Source organism: Sorex fumeus, unplaced genomic scaffold (assembly GCF_029834395.1).
Source record: "Sorex fumeus unplaced genomic scaffold, SorFum_2.1 ptg000008l, whole genome shotgun sequence".
NCBI lineage: Eukaryota > Metazoa > Chordata > Mammalia > Eulipotyphla > Soricidae > Sorex > Sorex fumeus.
The window spans coordinates 73,542,791-73,570,379 of NW_026606065.1; the positions used below are offsets into that span (position 1 = coordinate 73,542,791).

At 41.3% G+C, this 27,589-nt stretch overlaps 1 protein-coding gene across 1 annotated transcript in view; it reads right to left on the reverse strand.

Annotated features, from left to right (window-relative positions):
- OLFM4 (olfactomedin 4) overlaps window positions 1–27,589 on the reverse strand; it is a 54,784-nt gene that overhangs the window by 15,048 nt on the left and 12,147 nt on the right. Inside the window, exons 2-3 of the mRNA XM_056108997.1 lie at window positions 7,171–7,276; window positions 858–1,010 (exon numbers count right to left, since the gene is read on the reverse strand). Coding sequence (XP_055964972.1) covers window positions 858–1,010; window positions 7,171–7,276 — 259 coding nt within the window. The remainder of the gene's footprint in view (window positions 1–857; window positions 1,011–7,170; window positions 7,277–27,589) is intronic.

The window sequence follows — 27,589 nt, forward strand, 5'->3', positions numbered from 1 at the left end:
GTGAAAGAAAGGAGTTCATTGGAAAAAAAGAGAATAAAAAGAAAAGAAAGAAAGGGGGTAGAAAAGAAGGGAATCAGTTAGAAAGTAAAGATAGAAGAGGAGAGGATGAGAGAAGAGAAAAGGGAAAGAGAGAGCAGAAGAGGGGAGAGGGAAGGGGAAGAGTGGGGAGGTAGTGGGGGGAATAGGCAAAAAAAAGAGCTTTCCAAAAATAAGAGATGAGAAGAGAAGAAAAGATGAAGAGGAGGGGTGGGGAAGGAGAGGGATAGTACAGCGGGTAGGGTGTTTGCCTTGCACGTGGCTGACCCAGGTTCGCTTCCCAGCATCACATATGGTCCCCCAAGTACCGCCAAGAGTAATTCCTGAGTCCAGAGCCAGGAGTAACCCCTGTGCAACCCTGAGTGTGACCCAAAAAGCCAAAAAAAAAAAAGAAGAAGACATAAAGAGAAGGAAAATAGATTATAGAGGTGAAGAGAGGATAAAAAAAACCTGGAAGGCGAAGAACATACAAAATGGAAGAAGAAACAGCAAACCAAAATAAAAATGGCAAGATTGGGGTTCACAAGCAGAGAGCTCACGGTTTCTTTTCAGCCTCATAAATCACAATATTGAAATGAGCTTATCCAAGGCATGCTTAATCTCCTTCCATTTTCTTCTTGGATTTTATTTTTTCTGCTATAAAGAGCTCTCTAGGTATACTGTACAATAAATGCCAAAGCCTCTATAGGATGCAGACATGCTGTTTTTGACACAGTGGAGAACGGCTGCTAACAAAAATCCTGAATAAAGTCTTTTGTTTTGTTCTTATCAAGTATTGCTTGAAAAGGGGGTGGGGTGGGGAAGCAAAATAAAATGCTTACTTTAGAAAGCTCCTTCTCGAACTTCACGGTGAGATTGTGAGCTATGATTTCCAAGTATTCCACTCGCTCCACGGGAAATGTACCATCTGGCAGGATAACAGAGCACTGGCAGGTCCCATGCTCATCCAAAGAGCCAGTAAAATTCGAAGACCACTGCAAAGAAAAATAAGTTCTATGTCAGTATTAAATTGGAAAATAATCTTTTGGGCAACTGGAGTGGCAGAGACTGACTTGTCGAAAGAGTTTTCCAAGATGTTCTATTCATTTAAATATAAATACATATAATCTTATTTTAAAAAAAAAAGAAAAAGAAGCTGGAAGCACTATTTTTCATAGACAGTCATTGCATTGAATGTTTACCCATGCCTTCTCCCACCTGTTAGGTGAATTCTTTTATTCCTAAAGGAAGATTCTCCTTTTCTTGAGGGATCTTAAGGACATTGGCACTGCCTTGACATAAAGAGAAGGAAATCCAGAAGTGATGAGCTCTAAACTTGAATTTCAATTCTACCACCTATTGGACATGAACCCTCTTTAAGTCTTTTTCCTCTTCCAGAGTACTTGCAAGGTTGTCCTCAAGACTGAGTAATGGGGCAGGAGAGATAGTACAGATAAGGGGTAAGGCATTTGTCTTGCACGTGTCCCACCTGGCTTCAATCCTTGGAACTCCATACGGTTCCCCAGACACAACCAGGAGTGATTCCTGAGTGCAGAACCAGGAGTAAACCCTGAGAACATCCAGGTATGCCTTCCCTGTTTGCCCCCCCCCACTCCCAAAAAAGATTAATGAGTGGCCAGAAAGAAAACTCAAAAGGCTTTACATATGGGAGCTCTGGTTTGATCCCAACACCACATGGTTCCTCAAGTCTTCCCCTAAGTATCCCCAACAACCAGTGAGTGTGCCCCCCAGAAAAAGATTACTAGTAATATAAACCAAGTCCCTGACCTATGGTAGGTGATGATAAATTCTATTTTCACTTTTTTTCTACTTATTTTCTTTTCCTCATCTGTGCCCTAACCTCAACCCAATAGGAATGAGGAAAACATTAAGGATAAGGATCACAGTGAAAAAATATATAATGCAAACTCACATCCTCTCTTCAACCAGGAAATTATATAATAAACATCCTTCAACATAGAAACAAAGCTCCATTCATTAAAAGCTGAACAGTGTATGAATTTGAAGGTCTTGTGCAAATTTTTTAAAAAGTTTTCCAGCTTAACACTTGCAGAAGAGTCATGTTAAAATGTTTGATGTTTCCTTAAGATATTCAGGCTCACACTTTGATACCACTGCATATTTTAAAATGACAGGATTGAAAGATCCTGTTTTCCTTTCGTCCTTTTTGAACTTCCCCAAGGGGATCTTGGCAAAATTAGCTTTATTAATACCATCATTGTTAATTATTATTATTATTATTATTGCACTTTTGCCTTACAGAGGAACTCTTGGTAGTCGACCAGCTATACCTTTTGATGACCTCATCTGATAAAAAGCCCAAAGTTCACCCACTGAATATCAAACTGAAGGGACATATTTTTGAAAATTCCTAGGAAGAACAATGGCTTACAGAGTCTGAAGAAACAAATGATACTCCACTTAAAGTTCGGGAGAGAGCTGACCGTGGCTGAGGTTGTGTGCTCTGAGCATTACTCTCTGCTAGCCTCCAGACTCCAAACAAGCTAACTCAACATGCTTAGATGATTCCGATCTATTCTGTCAACCAACTCTGAACAATGCAGGCATTTGCAATTAAGTTGCTGGCTAATTTAATCTACATTTCTTTAAAATGAGCATAGACAAACATGTATTTTCCCAAACTCTCTCTTCCAGGTATGCTCTCTTTTTGTTTGTTTTTTTGAAACCACACCTGACAGTGCTCGGGGCTTATCAGAGTTCTGCACTCAGGGGTCACTGCTGGTGAACTTGGGTTACTATGTAGGGTACTGGGGGTAGAACCTGTGCTAAAAAAACACCTTACCCACTGTACTATCTATCTAGCCCCAGTGGAATACCAGATAAATTCTTGACACTGACCTTGATTTTCTTTCCCAACCGCACCCCATACTTATAGAAACTGGGCAGTAAGGAGAAGAAACAAACAGGTTAATATGTTGAACTTGTAGACAACAAAGTGAAAGGGAAGGGTCTTTGCCAGCCATTAATAAGGACTAGACAAGCTATGATGGGAGCCTACTGGAACGGCTGGCTTCCCTTGGAATCAGCTTTATCACTTTCTCTGAAGATAGAGAGAAGCCACGGCTGTACAGGAAAGACCAAAATGTCATAGACTTTTGAGGAAATAGCTTATTATAATAACTAACCAAAAAATCTTGCACTTCATTTTGACAAGAAGAGGTTCGTTATTTGCACAAGACAGGATTGGACCATTCTTAGGGTTCTTAGAAAGGCTTTGTCAACTCAAAAATCAGTGGTGATCAGCAAATAGTATCTAGACAATCAAGTTAAAACCAGAGCTAACAACTTTTAGTCTTGAAGTTCACCTGAAAGGCAGGCAAATAATTATGAGCCCTGTGACAGTCATTCCACCAAATACTATTGAATAGCTGTCCCAGAACTGTGGACTCCCCAGCTTCCCTCCTGCTTATCATCAGTCCAGTGTGCTTGGCTGACATCAAAATGGCCCATAAGTTTGATCAGTGTTTCCCATTAGAGATATTTCTGCTCCTCGCGTTCAAAGACAATGAAGCTAATGGTGATGGGTCTCTCTCCGCACTGACTGCTTAAACTCAATGTGAGCGTAACGGGGGATGAGAGTCAAAGACAAGCGCTTGTTCCCTTAGCTGCTACAAAGATCTGTGATTCCCCCTGGTGGAGAGCAAATTTTTTTTCCCTCCCGTTGATCATCAATTTGCTCGAGCGGGCCCAGTAACGTCTCCATTGGAGACTTTGTTGTTACTGTGTCTGGCATATCAAATACTCTCGGTAGCTTGCAATAAAGCCCCAGATACATGGTCCTGTACCCTACAAGTTGCCCTTCACAGGAGGATTCTCACTCACTCATCACACGATCAATTAACATTTATTGATGTCCGCAATACAGTGTAAACTAAAGGAATGAAAGGAATGGTTCCCAGATCCTGATCAGTTCATCGGGTCTATTGTAATAATAGAAGGCTTGGTGTCCTACATTTTTTTTAAAAAAAAGTTTTAATCTTTAAAAGTTTTTAAAATTGAATCACTGTGAGATACACAGTTACAAATACAAAGTTGTTCGTGATTGAGTTTTAGTCATGCAATGTTCCAAAACCCTTCCCTTCACCAGTGTGTACATTTCCTACATTTCTCACTACCAATGGCCCCCCCCCCCCCCCGTTTCCCTCCTCTGTGGCAGGCCTCTCTCTCTCTCTCAATCTCTCTCTCTCAATCTTTCTCTCTGTCTCTCTCAATCTCTCTCTCAATCTCTCTCTCTCTCTTTCCTCACTCCCCAATTTCCCTACTCTATGGCAGGATCCTCTCTCTCTCTCTCTCTCTCTCTCTCTCATCCCCCCTCTCATTCCAACCTCCCTACATTAAAAGCACATGATTCATGGCTCGGACTTTGCCAGTATCGGGTGGAGCAAAGCATGACACCTTTTCTGCCTATGCAGTGAGGACAGTGAGGGCAGCCTCATCTTTGGAGGGTGACATCCGAGGCCGCAGAGAGCTCTGAGAGCTACAGCAGAAGGTGCGACTCACATTTGTGATTTAAGTTTGTAATTGGCTCTAATTATCAGCCAAGTCTAAGTGCCTGTAAAGATTCAGAGCATAAAATAATGGTACTCAACATTTTCAAAGCACAGAAAATGATACGTTTGGAACTTGCTCAATGACAGTTATAAAGGGGTTTTCCACCACTTTCCAAAGAGCTCATCAAGCTGACAGGCAGCCTTAGAAAATTAGGTTTATAGTGGAAGTGACACCTAGTCTGCTATAAAAATGAAGTTGGAGTTGTGATATTGGCTCACCAGAGGGAGATAAGAAAACCAGGAAGGAAATTAAAACCCCTAAGTACAATTTAACTACCATTCCTTATCTACTTTTAAATATTTATCTTCTTACAAGACAATAGGCATTTTGAATGTCTCTATGTCTTGACCTAAATTTTCTTTTTATATACATAAGGACCACATCAACAGAGCTCAGGGGCCAGTCCTGATAGATCTGAAAGCCGGCGGCCAATGTCCCCAGTTTCCCTCCTTCTATCCCATCTATCTGTATAGTAGGCACCTCCCTCCCTCTCTCTCTCTCTCTCTCTCTCTCTCTCTCTCTCTCTCTCTCTCTCTCTCTCTCTCCTCTACATTAAATAACCCTCTTAGCCAGATTCGGAAAGCCATACTTAGCAGTGCTGGGAAGGAGAGGCACAGTGCTATACCTGGAGATGCTAAAGTGAGGGGCCCCCAGTGGTACCAGGGAGCAAACTCATGGCATTGCCACATGCTAAGCATGTGCTCTACAATTTGAGTCATGTCCCCAGTCCATATATATAAAATAGTATCTTTCTACTTCTCTATCTCTATATGATTGTGTGTATATGTATATGCATATATATATACACAAGCATATCGATTATATGATCTTGTCTGGTTTCTGATTGGTAATGATACTTCAAAATAAATTATTGCTATAAGCCTCATTTGAAAAAAAAAGAAGCTAACAAGTCCTAATTGTTTCCCAGAAATCACTTATTATCATAGTATAAAATAATGCATCTGGCTTCTGACTACAGAGAATGTTTGTGAAGATTCATACCTTCAAAACCACTCTGTTCTTTAAACAAACTATTTTTACCCAACTTCCTGAAAATAAACAGAATGGCAGAGATGGTTAGTACATTTGATGACTGAATTTGAGCTCTATAACTTTCTAGCTTAATGACTTTAAGTCAATGATTCCACTTCTCTAAGCTTGAAAACTGATAATAATATATTATGTACTTAACCTAAACCTGGCATTTATTAGATACTCAATGAGCATCGTTGCTGCTGTTTCTAGCTGGGTTCTAGCCAAACCATTTGTTAATCAACCAACTTTCATTTGCCTCTACAGTCCTGATGGCAAAAAACACCAAGGACTAACCAAAACCTTTTCCTCCTTCCTTCCAGCTGACCCTGTCACTCAGACACATCAAGGTGGCAGCAACCTGACCTGGTCAGTGAAGGTCACAGAAGAACCATTAAAGCCTTTCAGGAGGTGGGATACCCCACCCCCAAGTTACAACTTAGTAGAGAAAGCTGTAGTTCAGGGCTCCTCCAGAAAGGCCCAGAGTTGATGTATTCAATATGAGAAACTGTGTCTAGCCCCTTTTACATCATATTCTGAAGCACTTCTTACCTATTTCCTCAGAATCCAGGTAGACTTATTCCCACCACCGAGGGCACCAGACTCATCCCTAAGGCTAGTGATGGAGACTTGCTGGTCCAGCCTCTTCCAGCCTAGGGATGCTCATTTGTTTCTGTTGTTGTTGTTGGGGGTAAGGTCAGGGGGCTGACAGGGTGATGAAGATGGGTTCAGGTGACAGGGCTATTCCTGTCTCCATTCAGGGATCAGTCCTAGTGGTGGATGGGGACCATATGCAGGAAATGACCTTAATGTATGTGGGGATATAAGGGGAGATAGATTGGGGAGTTTAACCCATACAAGGCAAGTTTCTTACCTCCTCTAGTCTCTGGTCCCTCTGCTGTCATTAATTTTCATTGAAAATTACTCTAAAGACTTCCTTCAAAGAAGACTGAAAGATTCCGCACTCCTCCAGGGGTTACACATTTATCTGTGTATAAACGCACTTTCCTGAAGTCATAGACTCCTGAACATCTGTGACTCACCTCCCTCACAGACAGTGCTCAGAAATCCAGGATCTCACCGGAGCGCTGGGGTCACATCTGATCTGAATAGGCACAAATCAACTGGACAAACTCCCCAGGATCTGCTGCTGGAGAAGTCCTGTCCCTCAAAGTCTCCATGGAGGACTAGAACCCTGACAGCGCTACTTTGTAAACTCCACACAGACCCCTAGAGTCCAGAGTGCAGACCACTTTCAGAACCTCTTTAAAGCCCACCCCCACCCCAACCCCACATACACACTTCAACCCTCAGAGACTGGATGTTTTCTCTCTTGCTAACTATTTGATTATTTCAACAGGGGTTTTAATTCATTTCCTACAGTTAACAAAGAGAGTCATAAATCTTGTAGAGTGCCCATGCCCAGCCACCCATGAAATTATATTCCAGTATGGAAAAGAGCAAGAGGAAGGGATGGAAACCAGCTCTCAGACTCCTCTTAGGTGGAGGGGGAGGGGGGTCCTTCCTTACCTGGGACTCGGAGATGGAGTCAGCCTTAAAGCTGCTTTTTTCAGAAGTGGAGTAGGGGGTGAAGTTGGGCTCAGGGAAGGGAGTGGTGGGAGAAAAGGAGTTGGCACTACGGGTAGAAACCAGGGGTTTCGAATGCCCTGATTTCCCCCTGGCCAGGCCAAGGAGGAATAGAAAGGTCAGCGGGTAGAGGAGGCCTGTCCCCATCTTGTCCTCTGAGCTGGAGCCGCTGACTACAACACAGAGCCCAAGGGCTTCTTATAGGGCCTCACAGGAATTTCCTCAGGGCCAATTTGGGGAAAGCAGGTGACCAACCCAGGAGTGTCACGACCCTCAGGAACCTCCCTCCACAGCTTGTGCAACCTCCACACCTTGATACTGGTGTTGCCCTTGAACCTAGTATCTCCTGCCAAATATTAACTCAACTGTGCTTTCCCAGGTCCAGTGTCTGGTTTCCCACCTGGTACTTCCTTGAAAGAGTTGGACTCAGAGTCTTTGTAAGAGACAAATGGCAGCCGGCGAAAGATAAGTACCTTTCCCCATTTTATTCATCGCTTCCTCTAGAGAATTTCTCTAGAGATGGTGGCTCTCCTGGAGGCGATGTTCTCTTCTGCTGTTTCTTCCCAGGAGGTCCTGACCACACCCTTGCAGGGTCTGATTCAGGACCAAGTTCTCTCAACAATTAGCTCTGAAGAGAGATCTCAGGTGTTTGGTCGCCATGTTCAGCACTCAGTTCAGCACTATCAAGGATACCTCCTCATGGGATTGATGGAGGAGAAAGAACCCCTGCAGGAAGTGCTACAATTCAGTCCACCACAAATATTGTCTTCCAGACAACTCTATCACACCTCCAGGGTTCGGTCCCTCTTGTTAGCTGGCCAGGCCCTCAAATGCTTGAGACTTAATTTCTTATGAAACTGAGAAAAAAAGAACATTCCTCAGGCCCCATCTGCTCTCCTCTTCCATATTGCACATCATCACACCTCTGCTTCCTTTCTGTGAATTCAAAAAGGTGTTGACCTGGATATTCAAAACCACTTACCACTCTCACACAGATGCCGACCTTAGGTAAGTCACTTAGTCCCCTAATGTAACAATTTCTAAACTGCTACAATTAAGTGTGAGATACATGGAAAATTTCTAACAAGCTCTGAAATACTATACTAGTGTTAAAATTTTTAAATGTATATTTTACTGTTTTTTTTTAATTTTCTGAAGGTTGGCATACTATAAAAAATTGTTGAGTTCAAAACATGGATAAAAGGTGAGGGGTATTATGTCTCCACTACAGCAACCTCAGCTACTTTTGAATAATGAGTGTGAAGGTTCTTTTACTTCATGGACCACAATAACTCTCAGAATAAACACTGCACTTTACAAGAAGCAGCCTTTCATCTTTGGTACACTATTCTGATTCTCAGCGGACCACCTGGGCAGGAGGTTTACAGCTGAATGGCTAGAAAGAGAAAGACAGAATGAGGAAGAAGGGAAAAGAAGAATAAAAATTCTTTGTAGTAACCCATGGCCCACTAGGTTGTACCATAGGTCAATACCCACACTGTCCTGCCCCAGAGGACTAAAGGGACCCCCCACTTAGATGGCTCTTCCCCACTTTTCTGCCCACAATGCCACAGCCATCCTGGCTGCCATAGCTGAATAGACTTGCTGAGGCAATGTGTCCTCTCAGGCCAATCTTCTTCCTATGTTCATATAGGTGTAGAAATTAGGGGCAGACACTTAGAAAGGACAGGAACATTTTCTTTCTTATTTTATTTTATTTATATTTTTTGTTTGGGGGCCACAGCTGACTGTGCTATGAGCTTCTGCTGGCTTTCAATTCAGAGATCACTCTTTGTAGACTCTGGAAACCATCAAGGATTCCAGTGTTAGAACCCAGGTTGGCCATGTGCAAGGCAAATGCCCTTTCTGCTGGACAACAGCTCTGAATCAGAACATGGGCATTTTCCCAGAAGCTTTCTAGAAATAACAGCCTCCATGAGCATTATGTTTCAAAGACAATATATGGTAATAAACAAGGTCAAATATGAGAACCCCTGTTCAGAAAAAGAAGCCCTTCCTATTCTAGCCTAGGTAAAGATGTCATCTTGGCAAATAAAAGTAGAGGACACCCATTCCAATGTGAGTTTTAGATTTTTAAAAATGTACCATTTTTAGTATATTTTCCCATAAAATATTTTCAATATATTTGTATTAAAACAAATATGCTATTTATTTACATTCAAACTGAACTAGACATCCTGTAGTTATCCGGAACCACACTTATTGAAAACTGCTGGCTTCCCCTGGGCAGGCCTTCCTGGGGCCGTAAGTAAATGATGATATTCACTGATCCCTGTGGGAAGCAATTCAGCCTTGCCCTCTTCAACTGAATGTTCTAGACATATAAACACTCAGTCCAAGACTTGAAAAGCATAGGGCATATGTGAGAATGAAAACTGGTAGGTTAAATCCATTATCCTGGCTTTAAATGCTATGAATATGGATATAGGCCAGTTTTTCTCTACCTCTCATCACAAATCCCCTCTTCTGATTCCCACCAAAGCAAAGGACAAACTCCCTTCTCATTTGCTAGCAGCCTCTGCCTGGGGCCCTAATGAGATTTCCTTGTCCCTTTTTCAAGGAGCATGTCAGTGGCCTCATCAGAAAAAAAAAATCTGATGCACAACAGGAGTCCGTAGTCATGGCTACCTCCAGGGTCTTCTCTGTCCTATTCTTAGGAGAATCCTTCCTGGGGAGGGTGCTGCATTCTTGTAAGAGTGAGGCAATGATTCTCCCCAAAATAAATGTGCCTTATCAAGAGAAGAACAACCCAGCATGCACTCTCATTCATACAAGCACACAGTGTGCCTAAGCAGTTTTGTTCCTGTGTGGCCTCCATAGTTCGAGAGTGAAACTTTGATCTATTTAGTAGTCACAAACACACAAAAACACTGGTGATGCCTCCATAATGAGATTATTAATAATAATAGTTGGAACAGCTCCTTTGCAAATACTATTGTCCTAAGAAACAAGCTTCCTGGTTCTCTGACAGCCTCAAAGACAAGAGGAAATTATCAGTGTTGAAATGCAAACAGAATATTATTTATAAAAATCTGTTCCAGCACTGGGCTCCCTGTGGAGCAAGAGGTCACTGAAATTCACTTGAGCAATACAGCTTTCCTCTCTGACAGCCTGAAGGAAAGTTACTGTGTATATACTTCATTAAGAGAAATCCCTAACGTTGTACTTCTTCAAGAGTTGCAACATACAGGAAAAATACCCATATAGAGATAGCCTCATTAAAAACCAATGTCTTCTTAATAAAAATAAAGAAAAATAAAAAAATATGCCCTGAAACTTTCAGAAGAGAATATCTGGAGAATATCTGCTGTGTAAAAGAACAACAGAGACAGTGCTTAGTCTACAAACTCGTTCTCAAGGTTGTACTGGGTAAACCGTTTAAGTCTATTGATTCCAGTCCCAACAACTCAAATCCCTAGTAGCAATCTCATTCATCATGTGCAGAAATAATAATCAACTAACATCTTTCATGAATCCTCAAGAGAAACTTAAGAATGTTTATCAGAACCCCCCTGTGCCAAGTACCAGGCCATCGGAAGAGTTAGAAAGAAAGAATAAAGCATTCTTCTTTCTAACAAAAATGTTTAGTCACTTAGGGGAGATACCTTAGAGACCAAACTAGGAATATCCACAACGAATGAAACATAAATGATAACACGTGTCTGGACAAGTTGTACCAGAGTAGAGTTCAGTGAAACAGTCAAATGCATTCATGTGGGGAGAATTTGCAAGTTGGTATGTTAAAACACGTGTTATCATTTATGAAGATAAAGACAAAGGTCCTCTAATTTCAAACCTCTGGCACTTAGTCCTGAGCTTATACACTGTAAAAGGAGTTAATAAATATATGCTCAAGTGAAAAAAGGGAGTAAATAAATAGATTGATTTAGTCAGAAATGTGAAGAAAATGTTTACTTTTATGTGGGAATTCATCCACCTAACAGTAAACCCCAAGAATGGGATATGCCTCAAGGTACAATAGATTAAAGTCTTAGAATGCAAAGGGTTTGCAAAAGTGCACCCAGGAAATAATAGAATAGATAACAGGGCAAGCAAAAATGCACCCAAAAAATAATAGTATAAACAGTTTAGGGTCTTTTAAATGTCTGGTGATTAGCTATGTGAAATACGCCAGTTTCTGATCTTCATGTATCTATTGAATATGCCTTCTAACTGTCCCTAATGTCTCTGTCAACACTGGTTACCATTTGGAAGTCCAGTGGGAGGTGTGGGAGTGATACAGGATTAAATAAATGACTGGTCTGTGAGATCACTGAGGGCTGCCCAGTGACCTAAACCTTGGACAGCCCATGCGTGTTTGCCTATATTCTTATGTCTGCAACCAATCCCCACTGGACACAGGTCAAAGGTGCCAATCTGATTGGCTTTAGACACTATTAGAGAAAATATTAATTTAAAACCTTAGTGTTGGCATAGGGGCAGTGAATTCCAAGCAAGAGAAATTGGGTAAGAAAAAACTTCAGGCAACCTGTAGCATCTCCAGAATGTAACTAAAACCAAATCCCTGCCATCCCATGTGGCCATCCGTAATAACTTATCCTAAAGATGTATTTCAGTCTGACCTCAAAACCCCCAAATAACATTCTAATTCCCTAAACATATATTGTATTAGGAACTACCTAGACTTAGCCACCCCATTAGAGTTTAGAAGATTCAAATGTCAAAATGCAGATTTTCTGAGGGCCAGAGAGAAAGTACAGTATGCAAGACACCACCTGGCAGACGCAGGTTAAATTCCTGGTCTTCTGAACTCCTCGAGGAGTGATCCCTGAGTGCAAAGCCCTGAAAAGAGCCAGGTGTGGCCCCAAGCCAAAACTAAACAAAGACAACAACAACAACAAAGAAAAACCCACCAAATTTTCAAACCAAATACCCATTTTTTTCAACTAGCAGCAAAATCATCAGTGATGACAAAAGCAGAATAAAATAAACATGCAACTAATGGTAACCAGTGTGAACTACTATGTAGACACTGAAAGAAACAACCACAACCTAACTTGAATATACTAACTTAAGAAAAAAGAGAATGTTTCCTTCTCCACAGAAATAGTCTAGATGAGCATTTCTCCACTGGGGTCCATATGGGTCCTTTCAAGCCACCAGGATATGCCAGGTAGGCCACAAGTAAAAATCATGTAAGTGGGAACCAAAACGCAAGGGGGCCAACCAGGAAGACAGCAGAGCCATGGGGTGAGGGCTGTGGTCTAAAAAAAAGGTTGAGAAAAAAAATACTGATTTAGACTATGAGCCACAAAAGGTTCAGAGTGTTCGTACGAGGGGTTATCTGTGTAGAGTCAGGAACCACTCATCACCACCAAGGTGTATGGCCAGGAAACCCCAAACCTCAGGCTTATCTCTGAACCCCAACAGCAAGAGACTCTACCCAAGCTCTCTATCCCTGCCCATACCAAGAACTGCTTGCTACTCTCCTCACACCTAGAGGCACAACCTGACTCCAGCCCTTCACAGCAACAAAACGTTCCTCCTGAGTAAGATACAACAAACCATCCAGTGATCAACCCCTCAAAGACCAGATACAATGATTCCCCCATCAATGGTGACGATGCCTCTTCCTCCTGCTATCTGCTCCAATGCAAAATCTTTGCCCATCCCACCTCCAAAGCCCCTAAGGCTTCTAGAATAGTGTAGGTGTCCCCAGCTGGACTGTTCTCCTTGTAGTTAGCTGCACATGTGTACTTTCAAACAGTCCTCACTTTGAGAAAGTGGCCAGCTCTTTCTGCACCTTTGAGAAGTTGTCACCTGGAAATTCTAGATGTGACTGCTGCTGCTACTATAGCACTCTTATATAGCATTTTCTGACGTATTGTTTTAATTTTTCTGCTTCCACTCTTTCCGCCCTAGCCTTCTTAAGCTCTGTAAAGGCCAAATCCAAGCAAGGTGTCAGAATTTTGTCATCTTAGGGACCTGTAAATGCAGTGAGAAGGGCAGAGTCCGAAACAGTGAGCAAAACTATTAGATCAACCAGCTTTACAGGTGAGTGATTTTGGCATATAAGCAAAGCAGAATTTGTGAAAATTGAGCATTCTAACATTATTGACACTAGTGGCAGTCACCAGGGTCTGCTATGCAAATTCAAACTAAGAGGTATTGTAATTATAAAATACAGAGTTGATTTCAAATTTTAGTTTGAATAAAAATAACATAAAAGATGGCATTCGTAACTTTTATTTTGATCACATTTCAAAATTGTAGTGTTCTTGTGGGCCGTCCCCCACGCCCCACCGAGGTCGCCAGCTGCCCCCCACGAGCGGCTCTCCGGCACGGCCACGGCCCCGGAGGCACAAGGACTTAGCACAGAGAACCAGCCGCTTGGAGCAGAAAAGCAAATGGACTTGTGTTAAACCGCGCGCCACCAAGCCTGCCCGGAGGGGAAAGGGCGTTGACCAGCCCGCCCGCTCCTCTCTGGAAAGAAAGATGGCAGCCGCACGGGAGCCTTGTGGAAAGCAGGTTTGAGCCGGGCTCGGGGGAGCGGCGGGGACCTCATGGGAAGGGGGGCTTTGTGGGCCGTCCCCCACGCCCCACCGAGGTCGCCAGCTGCCCCCCACGAGCGGCTCTCCGGCACGGCCACGACTCCAGGGCACACAAACCAATCTCTTAACTAGCTAACTTTTAATAGAAATTCTTCCAGGGTCAATAAGTAAAATAGCAGAAATTCAAAACCGCGCGGCCGCGACATCATTTTATTCTTAAACCAAATTGTAGAAAGCAAATCATTTCACAACGCTGTTTCAGCATGTCTGATTGTGGGGGGTGGGTCGTAAACTCTAAACAATAATTGTGCATCTTCTATCGAAATAATCTATCTAGTCAAAGTAGATAGAGTATTAACTAGAACTCATCTGCCTCACAAGAATTGGGAGGGGTGGGAGGTGGGGGTCTATTGGGGTTCGGGGTTAAAAATGAGTATTGGTAAAGGGAAATATGTTTGGTATCTACATGACTGAGACCTAAACCCGAAAGCTCTGTAACTTTTCCCACAGTGATCCAATAAATAAATAAATTATAAAAAAAAATAAATAAATAAAAAAAATAAAATAAAAAAATAAAAAGTAAAGTTTTTTTTTTGTTTATCATTTAATCTTCTTTTCTTTTTTTTTTTTATTTTTTTTTCCCCTTTATTTTATTTTATTTTTTTTAAAGTTGTAGATTTACAATTTTTTGTGCTTTGGTTTCAATTATACAATGATCAGATACCCATCCCTCCACCAGTGCCCATTTTCCACCACCATGGATAATATCCCTCCCACCCCCATCCCCCCATCCCCCCGTCTCTGTGGCAGGGCAATCCCCTGTGTTCTCTCTCTCCTTTTGGGTGTTGTGGTCTGCAAAAGAGGCATTGAGTGGCAAACATGTTCAGTCCATAGTCTACTTTCGACATGCATCTCCCCTCCTGGGAGGATCCTCCAAACATCCTTTATTTGGTGCTCCCTTCTCTATCTGAATAGCCCTTTCCTCTAGGATACCCGGCTGGCCTCTAAGTTATGGAGTAATCCTCCTGGTGCTGATCTCAGCTATTCTTGGGTATTAATCTCATACTTTGTTACTTTATATCCCCCAGATGAATGCAATCTTTCTATGTCTATCCCTCTCTTTCTGACTCATTTCGCTTAGCATGATACTTTCCATATTGTACCACTTGTATGTAAATTTCATGACTTCATCTTTTCTAAGAGCTACATAGTACTCCATTGTGTAGATGTACCAAAGTTTCTTTAACCAGTCATCTGTTCTTGGGCATTCAGGTTTCTTCCAGTTTCTGGCTATTGTAAAGAGGGCTGCAATGAACAAACAAGTGCAGATGTCACTTCGACTATACATTTTTGCCTCTCTGGGATATATTCCCAGGAGTGGTATTGCTGGGTCGAATGGGAGCTCAATTTCTAATTTTTTGAGAATCGTCCATACTGTTTTCCAGAAGGGCTGAACCAGTCGGCATTCCCACCAACAGTGAAGGAGTGTCCCTTTCTCGCCACAGCCACGCCAGCATCGGTTGCTTTTGTTCTTTTGAATGTGGGCCAGTCTCTGAGGTGTGAGATGGTATCTCATTGTGGTTTTGATCTGCATCTCCCTGATGATTAATGATGTAGAGCATTTTCTCATGTGCTTTTTTGCCATTCGGATTTCTTCTTTGAGAAAGTTTCTGTTCATTTCATTGCCCCATTTTTGGATGGGGTTGGATGTTTTCTTCTTGTGGAGTTTAACCAGTATTTTGTATATCCTGGATATCAACCCCTTGTCAGATGTGTATTCGGTGAATATCCTTTCCCATTCTGTAGACTGTCTTTGTATTTTGGTCACTGTTTCTTTGGAGGTGCAGAAGCTTCTTAGTTTAAGATAGTCCCATTTGTCTATCTCTGTTTTCACTTGCTTGGCCAGTGGCGTGGCATCTTTGAAGATACCATTAGCTTCAATGTCATGGAGGGTTTTGCCAACTTAAAAAAAAAAAACAAAATTGTAGTGTTCTAGGTATAATGAATTAAATAAAATATTTTATTAAAATTAAGTTCATCCTTCTTATTTTTTAATGTGACTTTCATCAGGGAGAAGTTTACTTTTGGGACATACTTTGCAATATTTAGGGATTACTCCTGGCTCTGTGCTCAGGGATCACTTGCAGTAGTGCTTGGGAGAATTGAACCCAGGTCGAATGCATGCCAAGGCAAGCAACTTAAACCCTCTTCTACCCTCTAGACAGAAAACTTTTAATTATATATATGACTCACATTTCATTTTTATGGCAGGGCACACAGCATTATTAGCTATGATGGAGAAGTTTCTGGAGTGGACAGAACTATGAAAAGTTGTACAAAATGGCTCTTTCCATTGACAGGAGGTTAGGTAACCAAGTGCATTGCTGTCATTGGATTTCAAATTTAACATTTCTTTATAAATGTTAAGTGTCACAAAAAATCTTTCTAAGGAACCTCAAAATGAAATTACATATTTTCTCCCTTATATCTTATAGGAGAGAATGGAAAAATAATTCAGAGTTATTTGGAATAAAGTGAAGAAGTCATGTTAAAAATTGACTCCCCAAGAGTGGTCATTGGCTATTTTATGAGTCCAGATTTTTAAACTCAAAGGATTTTTTAAAATTTCTGTTTGGAGTTCTTTGGAAGGCAAAAGGAAGCGCTGCTAATAGATCACCTTCCCCAAAACAGTGAACAAGAGTCCAGAGCAGCTTCCTCTTAAAATCACACAACTATTCCCCAGTGGTCACAGTCCCTTCACTTATACCTAGCCTCCTTCCTTCAGATGAGTGACTAATTTAGCCCTTCTATGCCTCTCAGATAAAATTACTATTCTTAAGGCTTCCAATTTAGAAAACCAGCTCTCCAGAAGGGAAAAAAATTCTTAAAAAAAAAAAAAGACTGCCAAATTGGATATTGTGTTTTCCCGATTTCATCAGCAGAAGCACATAATGTGAAAATGTATTACCAAAGATTACATGCCATACCACTAAACTTAGACTTATGAGTTTTGGGAAACAATCAGAGCACAATGAAACAAATTCCGAAACTGCTATTTAAATAGAACAAAACTTAATGAATCATAAAATGAAGCAATAGCCAAACATGTGCGGGAAATTTATGCAACTATGACTGCAAACCTATCAAATAGCACAACCTCATCTATAATGATTTAAACATAATTGAACTTGGCTATTTGTTGAGATCCCAGATTCCACCTTGAGGTCTCACTTAGCATTCCTTTCCTAGAACAATTCTGATTTATCAATGAGACCTGCTCCATGCAGGATCCATCGCAAAAAAAAAGATGTGGGTGTCTTATTAAAATATGAATTAAAATTCTAAGAGAGTGATAACAAACCTTAAACCAAGGTCAAAACCCTTCCAAGTGTGGGGCTCTTGGGACAGTTTGCAGAACCGTAGAGCTGGTTCTGACTACAGCCGGAGATAGATAATCAATTCTGGGGAGTTAATGAAGTCTTCAAACAGGAGGTAAGATCCCAAAATGAAACCTGAAATGTTATTTTCTAAACCATATCTACTAGGCAACTAATTAGGCAACTAATTGGCAATTGGTAACCAAACAATATAGATACATCGTGATGAGAGGAAGTAAGATTGCTTGGATTTAATCTAACTTTTAAGAATTTTGCACTTCAGTTGCCATATAATAATTTATAATTTCAACTATGCCTTAATGGATATACAGTTTGCTACTATACTTAAAGTTAAAATAATAACTATTTTCATCTTAAAGAGAAATATTCAGTAAAATGTTTGAAATATTATTTTTTATTTTTATTATTTATTTTTGATTTTAGCCCCACACCAGAAGGGGCTCAGAGCTTTTTTTCCTGGCTCTGAACTCAGAGATCATTACTGGAAGGGTTCAGGGGAACATATGTGGCACAAAAAATTGAACCCACATTGGCCATGTATAAAGCAAGCGCCCTATCGGTTGTACTATAGCTCAGGCCCTATCAAGATTACTTTTTAAACAAGTAACATTTATAAAACATTAACCTGAATTTTTAAAAGTTTATAGCTTAGTTACAACCCTTTGGTGACTAGATCAATCCAAATATAAGTAGTCTATATCTAATCTTAACCAGGGGCCCTTTATTATTTTTATTATACTAGTAGTTCTATACCTGTGCTTTAGTTAGCATTATTTCATATGTGTATGTAACTATGTGTGTGTGTGTGAATGTTTATTTGCATAGTTCTTTTTTGCGGTCTTTTTTTTAAGTTCCAAATTAATTTTGTAGAAAAGAGGAAATAATCATAGAAATGCTTATGTGATATAATTATTTATTTGCAATATCTAATGAACACAACCTATGTGTTAGGTATTATTTCAAGTACTATGTGATATAGCAATGGGCATAAAAAAATCCTTACCCTAGTGAATCTAGAATGAGGCAGATAATAAACTATGCAGGTAAGCAAAATATGTATTAGATAGCAATAAGTGCTATGGGGGAAAAGTATAGTAGGAAAGGAAAGACAAGGAGGGAGAAAGACAAGAGGCTGTCTGGTAGGGGAAGCCTTCCAGGAAAATGTAAACGCAAAATCCCAGGGCAGGCACATCACTTGCACTCCAAGGACACAGCACAAAGGCCAGGATGGCTCACCTGGGAGATAAAGAGAGTTGCTGTTGTCGTCAGAAGCAGCACCATGTTTCACTGGGTCTTCAGGATCATTAGAAAATGTTGACCTTTGGTCAGGACAAAAGGGAGCCATTTGAGTAGTGAAGTGACATGACTTCTGTTTTAGCAGAATCTCTGCCTGTTCTGTAGGGATCATGCTGTGCTGAGCAAGTTGTAGAGACATCTGAAATGATCCAGACAGAGAAGACAGTCATTCAGACCAGAAAAACAACAGTAGAGATCGTGAGACCTGGTTACATTCTGGATGAAGCTTGATAGTATAGATGAAACTATGTGTTGTGAGCTATCGTGTAAAACAGAAGTGTCTAGTTTGAGAGATAGTCCAAAAGGTTGAGAAATTATATTTTGTGCATGCTAGAATCAATCCCTAGCACCATATGCTTTTCTGAGTACTGCTAGGAGTGACCTCTGAGTACTATGCTTGGAGGCATTCGTGAGACCCACCACCTGTGATCACCCATTCAAAAAATACCCCCATCACCCAAACAGAAAAGGAAACAGAACTGAAGTGTCAAGGTTGATTCTAACTTTTCTGGTCTTAGCAACTGGAAGGATGGTATTAGCATTCACTGAAATCAAGGAAATGACAGAGGGAGCATGTTTAGAGAGCAAATTTGGTTCGGGAATGTGAAGTTGGAATAGATATTTTAGATGTTGCCATGCAGATACTTGGATATAAGATTCTGGAATGAGGGTTCCCTAAATTAAATATTTAAGCCTTGTTAGTGTGTAAATAATATTTAAAGCCATGCAAGTTGGTAAAATTAAGAAGTGATTACATAGTTTTTAGAAAAGGAAAGAAATCATCTTAGATCTAAGACTCGGAAGATACCAAGATTAAGCAGGAGGCTGTGAAGATAGTATCTAGTAGATCCCACCCATCCCGGCGCCATCTTCCAGCTCCACTCCCAGTTTTCTCCCTCTCCCAGGTAAGTGAATTGGATTGAGCCACCATTTCCCCCGGCCTGCGACCCAGGCGTCCTCTCGGACCCTAAGTCGCCCAACCTCCCCAAGCACCATCCGGCCCACCCCGTGCTGTCCTCCAGCTCCGCTCTGTTTTTCTCCCTCTCCCAGGTTTCTGCCCCGCCCCCACCTGGCACCCCACCCACATAGAGGTAGGGGTGTGGCCTTCACAGCAGTGGGCGTGGCCTCTTTGGGGGCTGCCACAGTTATCTTCCCCTTTGCTGGCACTCTGCACTCACATCTTCATTTCCATCACATAATTCTGTGGGAAATATCCTGGCCATCTCAAACACATTAGGTCAATAGTCTAGTAGCGTATTCCAATTGCACCATAATACTGGCATCACAAGAAGGTCTACAAACCCAATATAAAAGAACACATTCTCTGAAGCTTCACTAGACACCTCACCTAAGCCACTGAGGAGCACCTATGAGGAAGGTAAAACTCTAGAGAGGGAAAAGGTGAGCACCATTGACCAAGCTCCTCTAGAATCCTTTCTCGCAACTAGGGGGGAATACTGATAGTATTCCACCACCATATTACTACAAAAACATGAAGAAACAATGAAAATCCCCACCACGAGAAGATGATGAAAAAGGTCCAGACTCCTCAACAAGCATTACCCACAAATACGATCTCTCCGATAAAGAATTCAGAGATGAAATGTTGAAGATGTACAATGTACTCAAAGAAATGGTTCAACAGACATCCAGTAAATTAAAGGAAGACACGAAAGAAATAATGGAACGGACAGCTGAGAAAATACAGAAAGAAATGAGAGCAGAAATAAAAAAGCTACAAAAAGAAGTGTCACGAATAAAGGATTCTGTAGATGAAATTAAAAACTCAGTGGGTGCCCTCAATAGTAGAATGACTACAGCTGAAGACAGAATCAGCAAGCTTGAAGATGAGCTGCAGAAAGCTTATAGGCAACAAGAAGCAATGGGAAAAGACCTCAAAATAGCTCTTAAGCAAATCAGAGACCTAGTGGATGATTTAAAAAGAAACAACATTAGAATCATCAGAGTACCAGAAGGACAGGGAAACAACCCCAGTGAAAAAGTCACAGTTGAAAATATTGCTGAAAAGTTCCCAGGGCTGGAGAATGCAGGCATCCAGATCCAAGGAGTCTGAAGAGCGCCAGCTAAATGAGACCCTAGTAAAAAAATTCCAATACATATCATAGTCAGAATGATAGATGCCATGGATAGAGACACAATACTGTAAGCAGCAAGGTCAAAGAAGGAAATCACATACAAAGGGGCACCCCTTAGATTTACAGCAGATCTATCAGAGAAAACCCTCCAAGCCCAAAGACAATGGTGAAATATAGTGAAAAAACTCAATGAAATGAACGCCTCACCAAGAATACTTTATCTGGCTAGACTCTCACTCAAACTCAAAGGAACGACACACTATTTCATGGATAAACAACAGCTCAGGAACTTCATATTCTTCAAAACCAAACTTAAAAGAAGAACCAAATGGGCTATTGTAAGACAAGAAAAAACCCTACAAGCACAACAAATCCCTGCAGAAAGATGGCACAAAACCCCATGACAATAATCTCCCTCAATATTAGTGGTCTAAATTCACCAATTAAGAGACACAGAGTGGCAAAATGGATTCGGAAACCAAACCCAACTTTCTGCTGCCTACAAGAAACATATCTGAACAGTCAGAGCAAACAGAGACTCAAAGTCAAAGGATGGAAAACAATCCCGCAAGCAAACAACTCCCTCAGAAAAGCCAGGGTGGCCATACTAGTATCCAACAACATAGATTTCAGGTTGAAAAAGATTAGAAGAGACAGTGAAGGCCATTTTTTACTAATCAAGGGATATGTACAGCAGAAATAAATCACACTCCTAAATGTGTACACACCTAATGAGGGACCAGCTAAGTACTTAAAACAACTGCTAATAGATTTTAACAAGGACCCTGCTAGCAACACAATAGTAGTTGGAGACTTCAACACTGCCCTATCACCTCTAGATAGATCAAGGAGATTAAAACTCAGCAAAGAAACACTGGATTTGAAGGAAAAGATCGAAGAGAAAGGGCTAATAGATCTATATAAGGCTTTTCACACCAAAAAGAAATAATACACTTTCCAGAGCACAGGGACTATTTTCCAAAATAGACCACGTGCTGAGTCACAGAACATACCTCAATAGAAAAGTATTATGTTAAGTGAAGTGAGTCAGAAAGAGAGAAACAGACATAGAAAGATTGCACTCATTTGTGGAATATAAAGTAACAGAATGGGAGGCTAACACCCAAGAACAATAGAGATAAGTACCAGGAGGATTACTCCACAGCCTCGCATGCTGGGGGAAAAGGCAGCACAGATAGAGAAGGGACCACCAAGTAAAGGATGCTAGGAGGATCCACTCAGAATGGGAGATGCAGGCTGAAAGTAGACTATAGACCAAACATGATGGCCACTTAATACCTCTACTGCAAACCACAACATCCAAAAGGAGAGAGAGAGCAAAAGGGAATGCCCTGCCACAGAGGCGGGGTGGGTTGGAGGGGATGCGGTAGGGGTGGTGGGAGGGATGCTGGGACCATTGGTGGTGGAAAATGGGCACTAGTAGAGGGATGGGTACTCGACCATTGTATGACTGAAATGCAAGCATGAAAGTTTATAAGTCTGTAACTGTACCCCATGGTAATTCACTAATAAAAAAATTTTTTTAAAAAAGATAGAATCTAGGAGATGGAGAAGGAATGCCCTAGAAAACCAGAAGAAAGCCAGGCAAGTGGGGCATCATGAAAGCCAAATGAAGAATTTCAAGAGGAAGAGAACTATCTACTGTGTCACATAATTCAATGGGTCAAGAAAAACAAGAAGACTGACAATTAATGGCTGGATTTAGTGAGATGTGTGACAAGCAAGCCCTTCATGAGAGCACGTTTTCAGATGGGCCTGAAAGCATGTTTGAAGAGGTTTCATTGAGAATAAGAAAAAAGAAATTGATAAGAGTAAGTACAGAAAACTCTACTGAAGAGTTTGTTTAAAGGAGAAGCCAAATGAGTCTAAAAACCAAAAGGAATGTTGTGTATAAACTGTCACGGTCCTCCTGTTGTTTATCGATTTGCTCGAGCGGGCCCAGTAACATCTCCAATTTGAGACTTGTTGTTACTGTGTTTGGCATATTCAATACGTCATGGGTAGCTTGCCAGGCTCTGCCATGCGGGGAGATACAAAAGCACTTTGAAAATCTATAATACACTCTGCATATGCAAATGCCAATGAAAGGAACTAAAATTCGTTCTAGAGTATGTTCTTTCCAATGTCAACTAAGCCCAAGAATTTTTTGTGTTTAGTTAAAGCTTTCGCTCCTCAGAAACTTATGCCCACACTATTACGATGGTTAGTCTAAGTTACCACTAAATTTAATTAAATACATAAATAAATAAAAGTTTGGTGCAGGAAAAATAGCTCAACAAGAAGCGCATATGCTTTGTATGAAGGAGGCCCAGGTTTGATCCCCAAGAAAGAAGACACCCCACTCCCAGAACCTACAGAAGTGACCCCTGAGCATCAAGCCAGATGTAGGCCCTGAGCACTACTCAAGGTGTGGCCCAAAAGAAACAAACCCCAAAAACCAAAGTTCAAAACCAAAGTAGGTATTTATCACAGTGATAAATACCAAACTCTCCTTCCCACCCCAGTTTTATAGTCATTTCACAAAATACATTATAAGGAACAAGTCAAAGTTCTGTATACAAGGAAAGCTACAAGAAAGGGGTTTTCAAAAAAGTTTTACAGAGCCTTGTAAAATTTCCAATCAATAATCATATCGTATTTAATTACAGTGCCAAGATAGCATGCAATGAGGAATAGCTAATAAGAGTCCTCACCCATTGTTACTGAGAAGGAAGGAGGAGATTTACCACTATTTAAATGAGCATCTGCCAATCCCCAATTCAATGTCAAGGTTATCTTTTATTCCTGGAGATATGGACAAGGCATGAAACTTGCCTGAAGGAATGAACCCTGAGGGTAGGGTGCTCCTTCTCCTGGGACCCAATCCGTAGGCCTTGGAGAGCCAGGCTTCCCAGGCCAGAGTAGGAGCATAATGACTGAAGCATAACCAACACTTAGCACAACGTGTGCAGAGGCTGAAGTGGGACAACAGTCACCCACCCCTTCCAGTAGACCCATCTATACTCATTCATTCAATAGGTATGCCGTGCAGCCCAGACCAGGGCTGACAAACCACAAATGCAAGCCATCTATTTTAAATTTTTTATTTTCTTATGGTTGTCACATTTTTTAAAAAGCAGGCAAAATTAATATTAATTCTATTTATTAACCCAGTGTATCCTAAATTGTATCATTCCAACAAGGAATCAAAAATTCAAAACAGATATTTTTATATTCTTTTTCCCCCCATTAAACCTTCCAGCCTAGTATGTATTTTATACTTTTAGCGCATCTCAAATCAAAATTGCCACAATTTAAGTACACTCAGAAACTACCTGTGACTAGAGGCTGTCAAATAAGCTAGTAGATTTCTAGACACTGAAGAGTGCACAGTTAACAAATCACATGTCTTGCCCTGAAGAAACATATAGACTATTAGGGTAAAGAGGATTCAGGTGAGTAAGCAGGCCGTTCACATCATGTCAAAACAGAGATAAAAGCTGCACATTAGTGGCCTGTATAAAAGTATCAACTAATCAGATCTGAGGCAGCAGCATCTGAAAGACCTGTCTACCTCAGGAAGTGAAGTCCCAAAAGCAAGATTCAATGGAAGAAAGAGGCAGCAATGAGCATGAGAAGTGTGATGAAGATGGAAAAGCAACACCTGAAGGACCTAGGAATTCGAGAATGTGGCAGACTCTGGGAACATCGTTATTCATTGTTGCCGCAGCCTAGAATCTGAGAGAGATTGTGAGGATGAGGTCCTCAAGGTAAATTAGACCTTAAGGTTTAGGAGCCTTAAGAAGGAGACTGAATTTCCTCCTGGGTGTGACAGGTAGTCCTGAGAGAATTCTGATGGGGAATCTATGTTGTCCCATTGTCAAGGTTCACCTACTTCAAACCCCTCCTTTTGTTTGTTTAGCTTTGGTTGTTTTCTTGTATTTTTTGTTTTGTTTTGTTTTGGGGGAGCAACACCCAGAGGTACTCAGGGATTATTCCTGGTAGATTCAGGAGATCATCTGGGGTGCCAGAGTTCAAACCCAGGTCAACTACATGCAAGGCAAGTCTTATCTGCTGTACTAACTCTCTGACCCCAAATCTCTTTTTTTCACTGAAGAATGAATCAAGAAGGTGAGGTAAATTCTACTCCCACTTAACTCTTACACTGGCTCTTCTCTTTGCTCTTTATCTACTTTTGAGGAGTTCTGAATATATCAGTTCCACATGGATCATCCATGATCATTTTCTCATCTCTACACTAGATGTTTAGAAACTTAATTCTTCTTTGCAGGTAACAAACTAATCAGGGGGCTCCAAGGATTGGAATGTGGCATCTTTGAGGCAGATGGGCATTATTCTAAGAATCACAAGGAAATTAAAACTTCACGTATAAAATGAACATCAAGATAGCTAAAGACCATAGAATCATACATGCTGTGGAGTTCTAGAAACAAAAGATCATTTTCTGCCTGAACTTCAGGAAATGTTTCCCAAGTCAATTGGCTCTTTGGCATGTGAGACATTCCAGGACATCCCATAAAATGAGAAGCTTGAGCTCTGTGATCCCTCTCATCTTCTCAGCACTAAAATATTACATCCTGCAGAAGTAGCAGCATTAAAAGAAGCAAGAGTGGGAAATACTGATCTATGTGTGAGGGCACCTGGGGAAATTATGGGCTTTCCACTGAGATGAGTTTCTGTGGCTGGGTCAACAGAGGGCTTGGATGTCCAGTCAATGAATGAGACTATCTCACATGCACTGAGCACCTTTATAGTGACTTTTTAAAATGTCTCTGATGATGCAGGGAATAAGAGGATGGAGAGAGATGAGGCCAGATGGACAGCCTATCACCAACAGACAGATGTCAAAAAGGAAAGGATGGATGGTAATGGTGAAAGAACAGGGGAAACATCACAAGTCTAGGTGCATTTTGTAGGTAGAATGAAGATGATTGGTGGGCTGTGTGGATTGATGAACAAGGAGATGGCACCATGCTGGTTGGGCAGAGAACAGGGAGACTTTTTAGTTGCTGGAGACTGAAGCATAGATAAGATCCTCATGAGGAAAAGATTCTCCAGCAGTGGAAACGCAGACTCACTCAAAAGCATCTGATATGCACTTATGAGAGAGGCAAAGGAAAAATAATAATATCTGTGATGGAAAGCAATGTAATAAAGAGAGGTACCTTGAGGATTCAGCCTTGGGTAATAGCATATTTAGGGTTTAGAGAGGAAGAGAAGCCACCATTGGAGAAAGCAGCAAATAAGCCCCAGGCTGGTCCCACTAGAGCAGAGCTAGTGTTTGTTGGCTTATTACATTGTGATATACTGCACCTGGGCTGAAGAGGCAGCTCAATGGGTAGAGCACATGCTCTGCATGCAGAAGCCCTGGGTTTGATCACAGGGGCCTGTGGCTCCCCAAAGAAGAGATCCCTGAGCACAGACCAGGGAGTAGTTCTTGCTCAGGTGTGGAAAAAAAATAGTATCTTATCAGAGAGATAATACAGGGGCTGTTATCAACTACAATGTTTATCAGCAGACACTTTAAAAAAAGCAGCAGTTCATGGACAACCTAGAGGCCCCTGTGAGGCTAGACTAGGTGTGTCACGGGTGGCAGAACATCCGGGATTGAGCCTGGGCCAGGAAGGGAAAGTTCAAGCAAATATCTTGTACCATTTCTTCATAGGGATCTGCTTTCACTTAGAGGGGACCTATTAGGTACCGGAGCCAGTTGCAAGATTGCTGAGGTAGGGCCCCTTCTAAGTATCCCCACTTAGTTTCTTTTCCTGTTAATGACTCTTGGGCAACCATGTGCAGCCCAGGTAAGCAAACAGCTATGTCTGCTGTTCAAAAGGAGAGATGGAAGGAAGGAACAGAGCCTTCTGAAGTGATCTTCCTTCAGATAATTTCCTGTCACCTACGTCTCCATACAGAACTATGCTGTGGTGAATGAACAACTGTACTTCCCATCATGTAAAACTCAAAATAAAGGCAAAACTAACCTGATGCTAAAAATCAAGTCAGAGAAACCCTGAGGGCAGGTGTGGTCAGGCTCTGAGGAGTGCGCAGGCTCTGTGCTTGCTCAGGGACTGATTACTCGGGGAAGCATGCTGTGCGAAAATTCTTCATGCTGTGTTCCTGTGGTTTTGTACATTTTCCTCTATCAATATTCTATGTCTATAGAACAGTTTGCTTTTTTAAGACTATTGAGGTGTCAGAGAGTTGTCTTGAAGTTCAGAATGCTTGGGTTCAATTCCCAGCTCTATGCTTGTTCCTCTGAGCACTGACACTAGAGTATCTTCTGAGCACCACCAAGTACAGTCCAAAACTAAACTTTATGAGAAATAGTTTTTATACAAAAGACTATATCTATTAAAGAGAGCAAGTCATTGACTTGTCAGTTGTATACATCCAAGAATACTACCACATGATTAAGGCATAGAATTCATATCTCCAAAAGATTTTTCACATCAAAAGAAATGTATAATTTAGTGTTCTGTTTCGAGTTCCTCTAGATGTGGGCTTTGATTAAATATTTGAGACTTTTATGTTGCCTGATGCAAACCTGTATAGCTATAAACTTCCCCCTTAGTATTACTTTTGCTGTGTCCCATATAGTTTGAGAGCTTGTGTCTTTTTTTTTTTATTTATTTTTATTAGTGAAGCACCATGAGGTACAGTTGTAGATTTACAAATCTTTGTGCCTGAGTTTCGGTCATACAATGATCAAATACCCATCCCTCCACCAGTGTCCATTTCCCCCCACCCCCCCTCCCACCCTGCCTCTGTGGCAGGGCATTCCCCTTTGTTCTCTCTCTCCTTTTGGATGTTGTGGTCTGCAAAAGAGGCATTGAGTGGCAATCATGTTCAGTCCATAGTCTACTTTCAACATGCATTTCCCCTCCTGGGAGGATCCTCCAAACACCTTTCATTTGGTGTTCCCTTCTCTATCTGAACTGCCCTTTCCCCTAGAATATCCGGCTGGCCTCTAAGTTATGGAGTAATCCTCCTGGTGTTGATCTCAGCTATTCTTAGGTAC